Genomic DNA, 13,985 nt, shown 5'->3' on the forward strand with positions numbered 1-13,985 from the left:
TCAGCCATATTCAATAAGGATGACTGGCAGGCCTGAGGCTGTGTGTGTCTGAGCAGGTGTGATTTATTTAACTGTTTGAAAATGATGAAGGAGAATCAGAGGTAATGAGTAAATGTCAGCAACAATGGGACTCCTCTTTTAGCCCAAATAAATCAAGAAAGATACAATTAATTCAACTTTCACACTTTTTTCCACCCTCTCCTTCAGCGCCAGACATAAAAACACGAGTTTGTTCACTGTACTCGTGGGGACGCTCATTGAGAGAATATGTTCCCTAGCCACTGCTGAAAATAATTCCCAACAAATGCACTTTTTAATTAGTTTGAGCAACTTGCTAAAAAGTACAGTGCGTTTTAGGAATTATTGATCCTTAAAGAATAACTTAAAGTTTACATTATACTTCTATTAAGATAGAACAAATGGTATTAGAATAGCACCAAACTTAACCTTTAATAGCTAGGGATGCACATTATCGGTATGGGCCGATATTGGCTTGAAAATTAACGGACATCGGCCGATATCCGCTGATATAATAAACCGATTAAATAATTGGCTGCTGCTTACTTGATTAAGTGCACAACCTCGGCACCTATGTCTGTCAGTCTTTCAGCCTTGTTCATTGGACTGAAGCTGGTGCAAATATGTTTTTTATTTCTTATTTTTTATTTATTTCACCTCTCTGTTGCACCTTGTTTGTAGCTCATAGAATTGTGCAGTGTAGTCTGAGCCCACCTATTTATTTATGTTCTCATTAGGGACTCAAGCTGCTTATATTTTTTGTACTTTTTATGATTTTGTTTGCACAGTGCAGATTGAGTCGTCACATATTGGGCTCCTGTTTTAAGTTAAATTTGAATTTAAGCAGCAGTCTGTAAGGTACATGTAGCTGACTAATTTAAGCACATTTACTGTCAAAACTTTTTTTATTCAATTTGGGTTTAATTGCTTTACAGTTGCACTTTTTTCACATGTTCCCAGTGAACAGAGGATATGTTTACTCATTATGTCAGTTGTGAAATTGGCCAAATTTGCCCTGATTGTGGGTATTGTTATTGATTATCTCAGGGAGAGCATCATGCAAGTTTTAAGTAAGATGTACCTTTTTGTATTTTATTTGAAAGCAATTGTCAAAAATAAATATGCAGTTTTAGGAATCAAGAATTTTCCTTTTTTTGCACAAAGAATGAGTTTGCACCATAATACTCTCTGCAATTAGTTGTGTGGAAATAATATGTATCATTACTATCATAATTATGTAATAATCATAATTGTGTAGTGCATGTAAGTTTTTGTTGTTATTGGTCTCCAACAGATCATGTCTCTGTCCAGCAGCTGCATAAAGCTCAACTCATGCACCTGTTTGCTCCAAGATAGCCACATCATGATATTTGAAAAAACGAGGCAGATTTGACCTGTTAATCGAAGATCAGACTGTAATTATAGCCAGATCAATTTATTATTGGCTCGGATTATAATTGGTTGGACTCATTGATATGACTTGTCAGAGTGAAGTCAATAACCTCAACTAGGACTTCACCCTATGCTGCAGTGACCTGCAGTTTGCATCAGTGATTTATATTCGTACTTGTCATATAATATTAGTATAAGTCATGACAGTGATTGAGCTGGAGAGGCTGTAACATTTTACATCGCTAACCATCACTAAGCTCCCCGTCTGTTTCTTTTGCACCATCACAAGGGTAATTTATTACTAATGTTAATGGTTTTAGCTCCATTAGCTGAAAAAAGAGCAAATGTTAACTCGGTTAACAGTGTAACAAGTACTGGTATAAAAGTCCAGATTTCTACAGGTGTGTATAATTTTGCAATTAAATAATAATAGGAAACATTATCAAGAAAGCTGGCTAACATTAGGCCTCCCGAAAATCATTTAACGCCATTAACATTTTGATGGTTGGTTAGTTATTGATAATCGAATGTCCCTCAAAACTCACCTCTTCACATCCACCTACAACCACTGACTTTTTTTTCTCCTTTGTTTATTTATTTATTCCCTGTTAAGTGTTTAGAAAAGTGCTGTATGAATGCAATGTATTATTATTATTATTATTAAATACATTTCTACCTGCTTGGCACCATTATGTGTTTATGTGCTACACAGCAATGACATAATAAATCTTCCTTCTTCTTTTATAGTACCAAGTCTTAACCCTCAAACAGCCCATTGAAGAAGTGAGGACCAGACAAAATTCTCCACTTTTCCTAAAAATGCCCCTACTCTCCAAAAAACCTTCACTTCTTAAAATTGTCCTCTCGCTTTAGATCTGAAGCTCGCATTGGTCCTCACATAGACAGATATACAAGAACACACAGACACACATTTATACACTATACATGTGAGGATTGTTGTAGATGTTTAAGCTTAACTCTTAAACTGTGACCTCATAAAATGTCTTCAATGCCCAAAAACACTGTACCCCTCAAGGTGCAAAATGTCCAATGGACCCCGCAAAGTTATGCAAGACAGTTAAACACAAACACACACACACACACACACACACATTTATACACTAAACATGTGAGGACCGTTGTGGATGTTTAAGTTTAACTCTTAAACTGTGACCTCATAAAATGTCTTCAATGCCCAAAAACACTGTACCCCTCAAGGTGCAAAATGTCCAATGGACCCCGCAAAGTTATGCAAGACAGTTAAACACAAACACACACACACACACACACACACACACACACACACATTTATACACTAAACATGTGAGGACCGTTGTGGATGTTTAAGTTTAACTCTTAAACTGTGAGGACCTCATAAAATGTCTTCAATGCCCAAAAACACTGTACCCCTCAAGGTGCAAAACCTCCAATGGACCCCGCAAAGTTATGCAAGACAGTTGAACACACACACACACACACACACACACACACACACACACATTTATACACTATACATGTGAGGACCGTTGTGGATGTTTAAGTTTAACTCTTAAACTGTGAGGACCTCATAAAATGTCTTCAATGCCCAAAAACACTGTACCCCTCAAGGTGCAAAACCTCCAATGGACCCCGCAAAGTTATGCAAGACAGTTGAACACACACACACACACACACACACACACACACACATTAATACACTATACATGTGAGGACCGTTGTGGATGTTTAAGTTTAACTCTTAAGCTGTGAGGACCTCATAAAATGTCTTCAATGCCCAAAAACACTGTACCCCTCAAGGTGCAAAATGTCCAATGGACCCCGCAAAGTTATGCAAGACAGTTGAACACATACACACACACACACACACACACACACACACACACACACACACATTAATACACTGTACATGTGAGGACCGTTGTGGATGTTTAAGTTTAACTCTTAAACTGTGAGGACCTCATAAAATGTCTTCAATGCCCAAAAACACTGTAACCCTCAAGGTGCAAAATGTCCAATGGACCCCGCAAAGTTATGCAAGACAGTTGAACAAACACACACACACACACACACACACACACACACACACACACACTCACACACACACACACTTGTCTGATCTAAATTTGGTCACAAAGTGCCGCTACCTGCTTTGGGCTCATCAGGGAAATTGATGGCAGACACACACAGTCTAACATGCACACACACACACACACACACACACACACACACACACAGAGTCTAACATGCACATACACACACACACACACACACACATCAAATCTAATTTGCGTGTGACTCCTCAGTGGTTATTATCACACTGAGGTTTCTTTGTCTTATCCGTAGGAGCAGTAATTAAGTTTGAGGCAGGCCGTTTGATGGGATTGAAAGATGTGAAATTGCTCTCATGAGTTCCAACAGAGTGCTAAATCACACAACTACTGTACGCCGCGTTCGTGCCTGTGCTTGTGTGTGTGTGCACGTCGGATCCCTCCCTGAAGTCTAGTTCTTATTAATTGAGCAGCAGTCAGCATTTAAATTCTTGATCCCCAGTATTAGTAATATGCTACCAATATGTTTCTTTCTGTGCACACAAAGTCCAAGATGTCTGAAAACTCACTGTTGGCTTCAGATTAGAGATCCAGAATTTAAGCAATTGCAACATATATGTAACATAAACGCATTCAGTTTTTATTTACTTAAGTTTAATTCACCAATCAAGAGTATGTGGATGTTTTTTTCATCTCAGTATATCATCTCACTGACTGGAGGCTATATTTTCATTTTCACACCTCAGGCTCTGCACTTCTTGTGAACTGTATTTTTATTAATTTATTAATCTGCCTTTCAAAGCCTGTATTCCATATTGCATACTAACATAGTGCATTCTATTAACTTTATTTGTAAATTAATCATTATGTTTGCCATCACATGACTGTATTGATCACAGCATTACTGGTCCCACCTGCCATTGAATGAAAGTTCCAAAAAGTACTATTATTTAAAGACAAATATAAAATGATAATATATTTTAGTAAAAAAATATGTTTTCTATAGTACATTATATATACTAAATATATGTAAAATGTATTTCTCAGCAGTTTGAAGAACAGAAGTGCTCGTAAATACAGAAATCTTCAAAATGACCAAAGTTTTTGAAACTCAAATCTCAGCATGGATTCTTCTATGTTGTTCCAAATGTCTTTATATATTGATGTAATATTCTGGAGGTTCTTTCTGACCATTTTTTTCCATTCTCGATATGAATAAAATTGCATCATTGAGAACCAAATGAGTGTAACAAATGGTATCAACCCAAAAATTTCTGCAACAACTTCTGGGACACAGTTGAACATGGACTGGACTTTAGAAAGCGTACCCTACTGTTAGCACCCTTTAATAATAATAATAATAATAATAATAATAATAATACATTTTATTTATAGGCACCAGGTTTATACACCATAATATGTTTCAATAAATAAATAATTAATTTATTAAGTCATTTTAATTAGATATTTTTGACCAGAACAACTGTTCAGGTTCACAGCTTTCAGATGATGTGGCATTTATTGTTGACCTGCTATCTCCCCCTAAACATCCACTGCCCACAACCACCAAAAAGGTCTTTAAACAATAAGAGGATATACATCAATCACTTAACTTAAACATTGTTCCAGTTTTCAGTTGCTTTGTTCTCTTCATTGCAGTGTTTTTCACAGCAGTCTGCTGTGGCTGCCACTCTCTGTGTTAACAGTTTTCTTTCTTCTCTGCCTGCCAATTTGATTCTTCTGCAGGACTTAACCAAGCAGCTGGACGAGGTGACCCAGAACTCAGAAATAGTGGAGATCCGTCAGAAGGAAGCAGAGTGTGAACTAGAGGCAGCCAGAGACCGAGTTCAGCAGCAGGCAACTGAAATTCTGCTCAAAGCCAGTAAGACCCTTATCCTCTCTCATATGGACTTCATAATGCCTGTGAATACTCGCACCCACGCTTACCCACAAGACACCTCCTGGGCTTGTTGTGCAAACACATCAAACATATCCACTAACAGCTCCTCTCATCGTGTCTGAAGCATCATGGCCTGGAACACTATAATGGCATGATGCTGTATATCTGAGCTAATAGTATTCCCATTCCCTCTGAGGCAGAAGAAACCCTTCTCACATCAATTATGCCGACTTAAAGTTGTGTGTTTGTGTGCACTCGTGTTGGGGGAAAAAAGGTTGCATGTATGAATCTGATTTAATATCTTGTGATGTCTCTCCATCAGTACTTTGTGCGACAACATTGCATAAATATTACTGTCAGAAATGTGTGAGCAATAGCAGCAGAATTATGCTCGGCCCATTAGTTCATATGAGCTCTTCGTGCACAATGAGAACGCTTTAGCACTTTCCACTGGAGCTGTTTGCATGTGAGGGAGACAAATAGGATCCATTTGGTGAATGTAATCATGAATGTCATGTTTGCCATCTAGTGCAGATCAAAGCTCAGTATTTATTTATTCTGAAAGGGAATAAAGGTAGTTTTTTGGTTGCTTTGGTTTGGTTTGGTGATATACAAACCAACCAACCATAAAGTCTCTTTACAACTTAAAAATTTTATTACAAAAGCAAATGAACAGACAACATGTGGAAATTAATTTAAAAAATGAGGTTTAGATCATTTAATAAGGGTAATTACTACTACAAAAGTAAGTAAGAAATGGGTGAAGTGTCAGGATGAATTAATAAGGTTCAACAAAATAGCAATTCTGCAAAATCCTGCACTAAAAGTTTAAGTTTAAAAACGTTGACATCGTTTTATTAGGAATGTTTGCATCAACAAGAAACCTCCAAGAATGACAATATGCAGATGACACCGCTCTATTCTTTGCACTCTGCTCACGTCTGCCCGGCTCTATCCTGTCATAGGTCAAATAAGCAGCCTCCCACATTCACAATTTTACCTCTCGCATACACAGAAAGTACCTCTCATATACACAATTTTACCTCTCACATACTGTATGTGAGAAGTAAAATTGAGTATGTGACATACACAATTTTACCTCCCACATTCAAAATTTTACTTCTCACATTCACAATTTTACCTCTAACATACAGTATTTTACTTCTCACATTCACAATTTTACCTCTAACATACAGTATTTTACCTCTCACATTCACTATTTTACCTCTCACATACACTATTTTACTTCTCACATAAACAATTTTACTTCTCACATACACTATTTTACTCAAACTGACACAATCAAGGTAATTACTACTACAAAATAAGCAAGAAATGGGTGAAGTGTCAGGATGAATGAATAAGGTTCAACAAAATAGCAATTCTGCAAAATCCTGCACTAAAAGTTTAAGTTTAAAAACGCTGACATCGTTTTATTAGGAATGTTTGCATCAACAAGAAACCTCCAAGAATGACAATATGCAGATGACACCGCTCTATTCTTTGCACTCTGCTCACGTCTGCCCGGCTCTATCCTGTCATAGGTCAAATAAGCAGCCTGCAGGCAACTCAGATGACCCAGGAAGCCGCCATCAGGGACCTGGACAACGAGCGGAGCCGGCTGAAGGACAAAGTGCTGAGGATGGAGGAAGAGAGGGAGTCCCTGCACAGCCAGAGCCAGGCCCTGGACGAGAGACAGAAACAACAGCTCCAGTCCCTGGAGAAGGTGTGTGTGTGTGTGTTTGGTGGTGTGATTTGTATTCACTTCAGACAGAGATAACACTGTTATGAATAACCAATAAGCCATCAAGATGCAGCAGCTTAAGTTTCTCGGAGACTTTTAGCTTCAGACCTTTTTTTTTACTTCATCAAATTCAGTTAAAAAATTCTCCTCTCATACTTTACAGAATAGGTCTTTGCATAAAAATACAAGCCGATTTATTCCACCAAGACAACCCAAACGAGGTCATTAGTATGCACTTTAGCATCTTAGTAGATTTAGAGACATTGGTCTCAATGCATCATGATTTTTAGAGCCAGGGAAGCTACATTGCCACATTTGAGATGAGGCAATTTGTTATTTCGAGTAGAAGTTGTGTTCTCTGTCTTCCTCTTGTGACCCTCAGTAATCCCACAAATTCAGCCTTTTGGAGAGAAAAGCTCACAAGTGAAAGACTATTTGTTGAACCTATGAAGCAATCCTAATACTTCCTTTGCCCCCAAACTGATTTATTTCTTCAATTTGATTTGTTTTTCATGTTTCTCTTATTTATTGTAGCTTTGCAACGCTGACATTTTCTGTGACTTTACAGAGGCCGTAATCCCCCTGTGTGCTCTGCTGAGGCTGATGTTTTGCCAAAAGCCAGTCTTTACAGATGTAAAAGGCACTATTTGACTTGAATTATGTATTTATTTCAGGAAGTCGTTTATGGAAATTGGTATAGCAAGAGCATGCAGCTGTGTAAAATGCAATAAAACTCCCACTAGTTTACTTTTCTGAACCCCTGGAGCTTCATTCTGTCAATATATTGCGGAAAAGTTTCAAAGTTTCCAAGCAAAATTGGACCCGTAATCATCAAACAGTTGAAAGGGTCAAACCCGTCGATAGCTGCATTTATAGACTTTGAAGAAGAAGAAAAAAATGCAAGCTGCTCGTCTTTTTAAAAACCAAGAAGCTTAAAGGTCAGATGATTTAAGGAACAGTGTAGTCAGCAGACCAACCACAGCCGACGGTAAATGTCAAGTGTTGCTGCTTCATGTGTGTTTTCCCATCCTTTTATCTCTGACATTTGTGCAGTGTAATCCTCTGGGAGCTGCGAGAGTTCTCCCACTGAGCGAGGCTGCTGTGAATTTGAATGTCTTCCTCGGGTAATAGAAGATCTCGCACCACTTAAACTTTACGGCACCTCGCTGTTATGGCAGCGGCGACGTCCATCAGCTCTCAAGTGATTTTGGATATTAATGGATTATTCGCAGTAATCTGGCTGTTTCTGAGAGCACTGTTGCTTATGAGGGGCCGTATAGGCCATAATTCACATCTTCCATCTCACATTCATAATTTTACGCCTCATGTTAACAATTTTACCTCTCACATACACAATTTTACCTCTCACATTCACAATCTTACCTCTCACATTCACAATTTTACCTCTCACATTCACTATTTTACCTCTCACATTAACAATTCTACCACTAACATTCAGTATTTTACCTCTCACATTCACAATTTTACCACTCACATTCACCATTTTACATCTCACATTCACAATTTTATCTCTCACATGAACAAAAAATACCTCTCACATTCACATGTTAACCTCTAACATTCACTATTTCACCTCTCACATTCACAATTCTACCTCTCACATTCACAATTTTACATCTCACATTCACAATTTTACCTCTCACATTCACAATTTTACCTCTCAAATTCACAATATTACCTCTCTTGTTCACTATTTTACCTCTCACATTTACAATTTTACCCCTCACATACACATAAAAGTGGTATTTTTGTTAATGTGAGAGGTAAAATTGTGAATGTGAGAGGGAAAATTTGAATTATGAACTATTCGGTCCCTCATAGTTGCCGAAAGGTTTTCTAACCTCCAAAATTGTTGCATTTAAAAAAACAATTCTCTTAATATCAAAGTGGCTTTCCACTGTGGAGTGTTTTCCTGCTCCTTCCCATTAAAGAGTGATTTTTGGATTAGTTCTGTTTGAAAATAAGCAACATTAGCAAGCTGGGAGAGAAAGAACACTTCAGATAATGTTATTGGACTTAATTATAGAACATTGTGGAAAAGTCATTACAGTAATGGGTTTCTTTTCCCTTCTCTCTTATTAACAGTTTCTTTTCTTGTTTTATATTTTTTTGATCTTTGCCTTTTTCCCCCTTGTCCTCTCTCTGCATAAGAGAGAAATTAACCTCCCAAGATGTTTTCATGGCCTGTTATTTCAAGTCGGCCCTCTCGGGTTTGTTTGGCCATATGACAACACAGCGGTCCTGCTCAGTTTGACCAGCTTGATCGACCATTTTTGGAAGATTTCCAGAACAGCCCTCTGGTTTGAGCAATTAATGCACACCAGTATGATCCCTGGTGGGGAATTAAAGTTTTTTTCATGTTGTTGCCAATGTTGAACATCTTAAACTGCCAGATACTCAGTAGTTTTAAATGGCTGATAAAAACCAAATGGACATGGTGCATGTTTTGGGTCAGGCTGTAATGTACGTTTTAAGTATGTTGGCGATGAGGGAACACTGTGATCTTATATGGCCAGCAGCTGCATGTGTTGGTTGATGGGTCTCAATGATTTCATCCATCCATCCATGCATTCTCGTCCGCTTATCCGGGGCCGGGTCGCGGGGGCAGCAGGTTAAGCATGGCATTCCAGGCGCCCCTCTCCCCAGCCACAATGTCCAGCTCCTTCTATTTTAATTTGTTAATGTACCATTTAAGGATTAGGGTAGCAAAGAGGTGGAAAATGTCTGGTAAATCTCCAGTAAATTTCCAGAAACTTTCCATGGGAAGTTAAGCTGTGGAATTTTGGAAATATTCAAAATAAAAGTAAAAAACATGACATTCCAACAGATTTATTTGTAAGTAGAACTTTATCAAGTTTTAATTATTGTATTGAACAATCAATTCTTTCATTGAACAACAAAAACTTGAATGTTGAGTTAAATATTACTCATCCCCCCCTGACCCAACCCATTCAAAAATTAAGTAAAATGACCCCCTCCCTCCAAAAAATCCCCAAAAAGTCCCATAGGGTGATTCTCATGAACATGGTGCAGCTCATAGCAAAAATCCAAGAGCATTGAATGCATATTTTCTTTGACCCTTTATAACATATACAATCTAAAGGCACTGTTTAATATGAATTTATAATCTATTTAAAAAATTTGACACACTGTGAGCAACAAAAATCATTACCGTAACACATTTTTAAATAGAAATGAAAAAACAACGAAAGTTTTTTTGGCAAGCACTTAACTATGCTCAAGGGTAGCTGGTATCACCAAAATGAATTTTATTAAAATATACACATATTTTAATAGAAAACAATTCTATCATTACTGTAACATTTAACCAGTTTTTCTCATCAATTTTCATTTAGATTTTGTTCTTTATACATTGTTAAAAACCATTATGTTTGATTATATTCTGTTAAATTATACATTTTTAATCAAATGTATTTTTATTTTCATAAAGTTTATTAAATATTTATTGTATATAAGTGTGGGGAAACCAGGACATTCTTATCTGGACGCATTACAGTAATGAATTTGTGAATCAAAAATATGTTCAAAAAAGAAAATAGAATTTTACTTCTCACATTTACAGTTTTACCTCTCACATTAACAATTTTACCTCTCACATTCACAATTTTACTCTACATTACAATGGATTTGTATTGGCTAAAAGAAAGCAAAAGTTCTGTCCTTTCTTTACTGTTTTCTACTGTGTTTTGTCCAATTACACTGGACGAATTTGAACAATTACTTGGTTGCTCTGGTGATTGATTCACCATCCGAGCTGAAAAAATCTGATCGTTTCAAATGATAATATATCTGTTTTCACTCCTCTCTTTTCTAACCACAAAGAGTACAACCTTCAGCTAGCAGCAGCGTCTCATTTTTAACTGGTGCAGACTGTCGCCTTCACAGGTGAAAATTACAAATGTTAAAGGTGGAAATTCATATCAGCTGTTGCTAATTAATGTTAATTTTATGTGTGAATTGATAAAATACCAAAATAAAACTTTCCCGATGGCTTGTTGAAGTTCTGTAAATCGGTGCCTGTACTCAGTCAAATATTGTTCATAAAGGAAAGAAAATCATCTTTCTATGAGACCACACAACCAATCAGAGTGAGATGTTTTCTTGCACTCTTCCAGTTATGCTTTCCTTTCTATTAGACACATCAGCAGATATTCACTGTTAAAGGACTTGGTTTGGGATTGGGTAAAAAAACTTTACCAAGTCATCCCATATTAACCTTATCTGTGTTCTTCTTTCATACCTGGTATTTTTTGTACATTTCAAACACCAAAAATAAGCCAAGAAGAACAAATAATATTGCTGCAGAAACCTGAAGAATCTAAACTGCTTTAAACCAAAAAGTTGCACCTTTAAACACAAAATTATACAGTTTTTTTATTGCCTTTATTGTATATATTTTGAATCTAATCTAATTGGTCGTTGATAATCTCGGTGTACACGTTCTTTCCTTGTCTTACTTGAGGGCTCTGTTACTGTGCCTAATGTCTGCTCAGGAAATGGATATTACTGCTCCCATGGGGCTTTTTTGGCGCAGTTTGGCTAATTAAAATTTTGTTAAACCCATGCAATGAAGAAACAGCTGCTCCCCTGATTAAACCCAAAGTAAATTGGCTGCAGATTAAATTTTTATTTTGGGTTTCTCAGGAACGTCGGTGTTCTCTGTGACCTTATCCTCGAGTCACGCTGTACCGGAGCTCCAATGACACACCCACAGATTTGTTCTTGCCTGTCTGCTCGTCTGTCTGTTTCACAATATATGAAGCTGACTAACAACTTAAATCAGCAGGACTTCATTCTGTCTCCTCTGTGCCCTCTATGCCACATCTTTTGGCTGTTATCCATTCCCATATTTTACTACTGTCTTCTATCTTTACAGTTTAAAATCTATGAGGCAACTCTCTTCCGATTGACCTAAAACTCCTTTTACTTAACCACAAATCAATGATAAGTAAACAGTGAGTCAGCATTCACAATTTGACCTCTCACATTAACAATTTTACCTCACATTCACAGTTTTACCTCCCACATTAACAATTTCATCTCTCACATTTACAATTTTACCTCTTACATTAACAATTTTATCCCTCACATTTACAATTTTACCTCTTACATTTACAATTTTACCTCCCACATTAACAATTTTGTCTCTCGCATATACAATTCACCTCTCACATTCACAAATTTACCTCTCACATTCACAATTTTACCTCTCACATTTACTATTTTCACAGTTGGCAAAAAAACATGGCATAAATGTTTCACGCTCACTTGAAGTGTTTTCTTTGTCTTTTTGGAAAAATAGTTAATCTGTAATGGGAGATGGAAACGATTTAACGAACATTAAACTCACATGACTGATAAGCTGTTTTCTCTGACGTGCAAGAACAATTATAAGTTGCCCAATTGAGTCTTATTCCTGAAAACTTCCTTTAATTTCTCTCATGTTTGTCCAAAGTTGTCCGATTAGCGACCTCTTTTTGTTGTTGTTTTCTCTCTTCTTATCTTCTGCTTCTTCTACTGTTTACTGGCAGATTAGCCTACAGTGATACATTACACTGCCATCTTCTGACCAAAATACGTTACTGCAGCTTTGTTTATTTGCTCTAAACCAGATGTTGGAAACATCCCCAATTCGCATTTTCCTTAATGCTACATTTCAAAATTTCGCTTCAAAATTTGCTGCATCTTAATGGAAACACGGCTAGTAAGAGTTCAAGGCAAAAAGAGTTTATTCTGTCCTGACTTAATCTCCAGAAACTTTACATTTTGCATCTGTTAATATATCATTATTAAATCATATCTCCTTCTACCATCTGGTCAACTCCTCCCCTTTATCTAAAATTACCTTTTTTCCCTCGATACAAGAGGATCTTATCATCTTAATTTAATACCAACCATTTAATAGACCTCATGGGGATGGCTGTACTGAAAAAAAACTAAACTGCTCCCCGTACCTGTTTTTACCCGTTTGATAATCTCTCAAACCTCTTAATAATCTTCATTTTTTGAATGCTTTTTCACACTCTTTGTATGTGACAATTATGTATATATACAATGATAAATACTCATGCATATTTGTGAAACAGGATCATAATATGGAAGTTTACTGTAGTAATACAACATTATGGTGTGACAACGCTGTGGTTAAGGAATGGTTCGATTTTGGCGAAAAAACTACTTGGTTAGGGTTAGAGAAAGATCACTTCTTGGTGATGATTGGGAGACTCAAAGAGACATTAAAAAGCAGTACCGAACTGGAGCTGAATACACTAATAGATGATGACTCTTGGGAAAACATATGTTCCAGATGCCATAAGGGGGTTGGAAGCCAACTATACAAAGAATTTGACTGGAAATCAAAATTAGGTTCTTCAAGGCGAAACAACTAACAACCTTTGTTTCCGAGAACAATCCCAGCAACAAATGTTGGAGGAACTGTGGCATGGTAGGCAATCACACTCATATATACCATATATATTTTGGGACTGCCCGAAAGTACAAACATTTTGGAAAAATGTCAAAGAAGAACTAGAACAATTTTTGCCAGTGGAACTTCCAATGGACTCTTTGTTATTTTTATCAGATGTGTTTCCTGACCACCTGTTTACCACAGAACAATGTTATATATTACACATTTTGTTGATGATTGCAAGAAAAATTATTACTATAAATTGGATGAAGACAGAATGGTTACAGAAAGTAAAACATGTCTACATGATGGAATATATGACTGCCTAATTACAGCTAAAAGTTCCTGTTTTTATGAGAAGGTGAACCCCAGTTACTGACTATATCGCTTAAGACTCTTATACACTATTATTATCTAAAATATCCCTTTTTT

General features: G+C 36.8%; 1 protein-coding gene across 1 annotated transcript in view; it reads left to right on the forward strand.

The window, feature by feature from the left end:
* The window catches only part of fam184ab (family with sequence similarity 184 member Ab), a 253,926-nt gene that overhangs the window by 113,883 nt on the left and 126,058 nt on the right, over window positions 1-13,985 (forward strand). The window contains exons 7-8 of the mRNA XM_059357047.1: window positions 5,205-5,340; window positions 6,903-7,084. Of these exons, the coding sequence (XP_059213030.1) occupies window positions 5,205-5,340; window positions 6,903-7,084 (318 nt within the window). The remainder of the gene's footprint in view (window positions 1-5,204; window positions 5,341-6,902; window positions 7,085-13,985) is intronic.

The sequence above is a fragment of the Centropristis striata genome, chromosome 18 (assembly GCF_030273125.1).
Source record: "Centropristis striata isolate RG_2023a ecotype Rhode Island chromosome 18, C.striata_1.0, whole genome shotgun sequence".
Lineage (NCBI taxonomy): Eukaryota > Metazoa > Chordata > Actinopteri > Perciformes > Serranidae > Centropristis > Centropristis striata.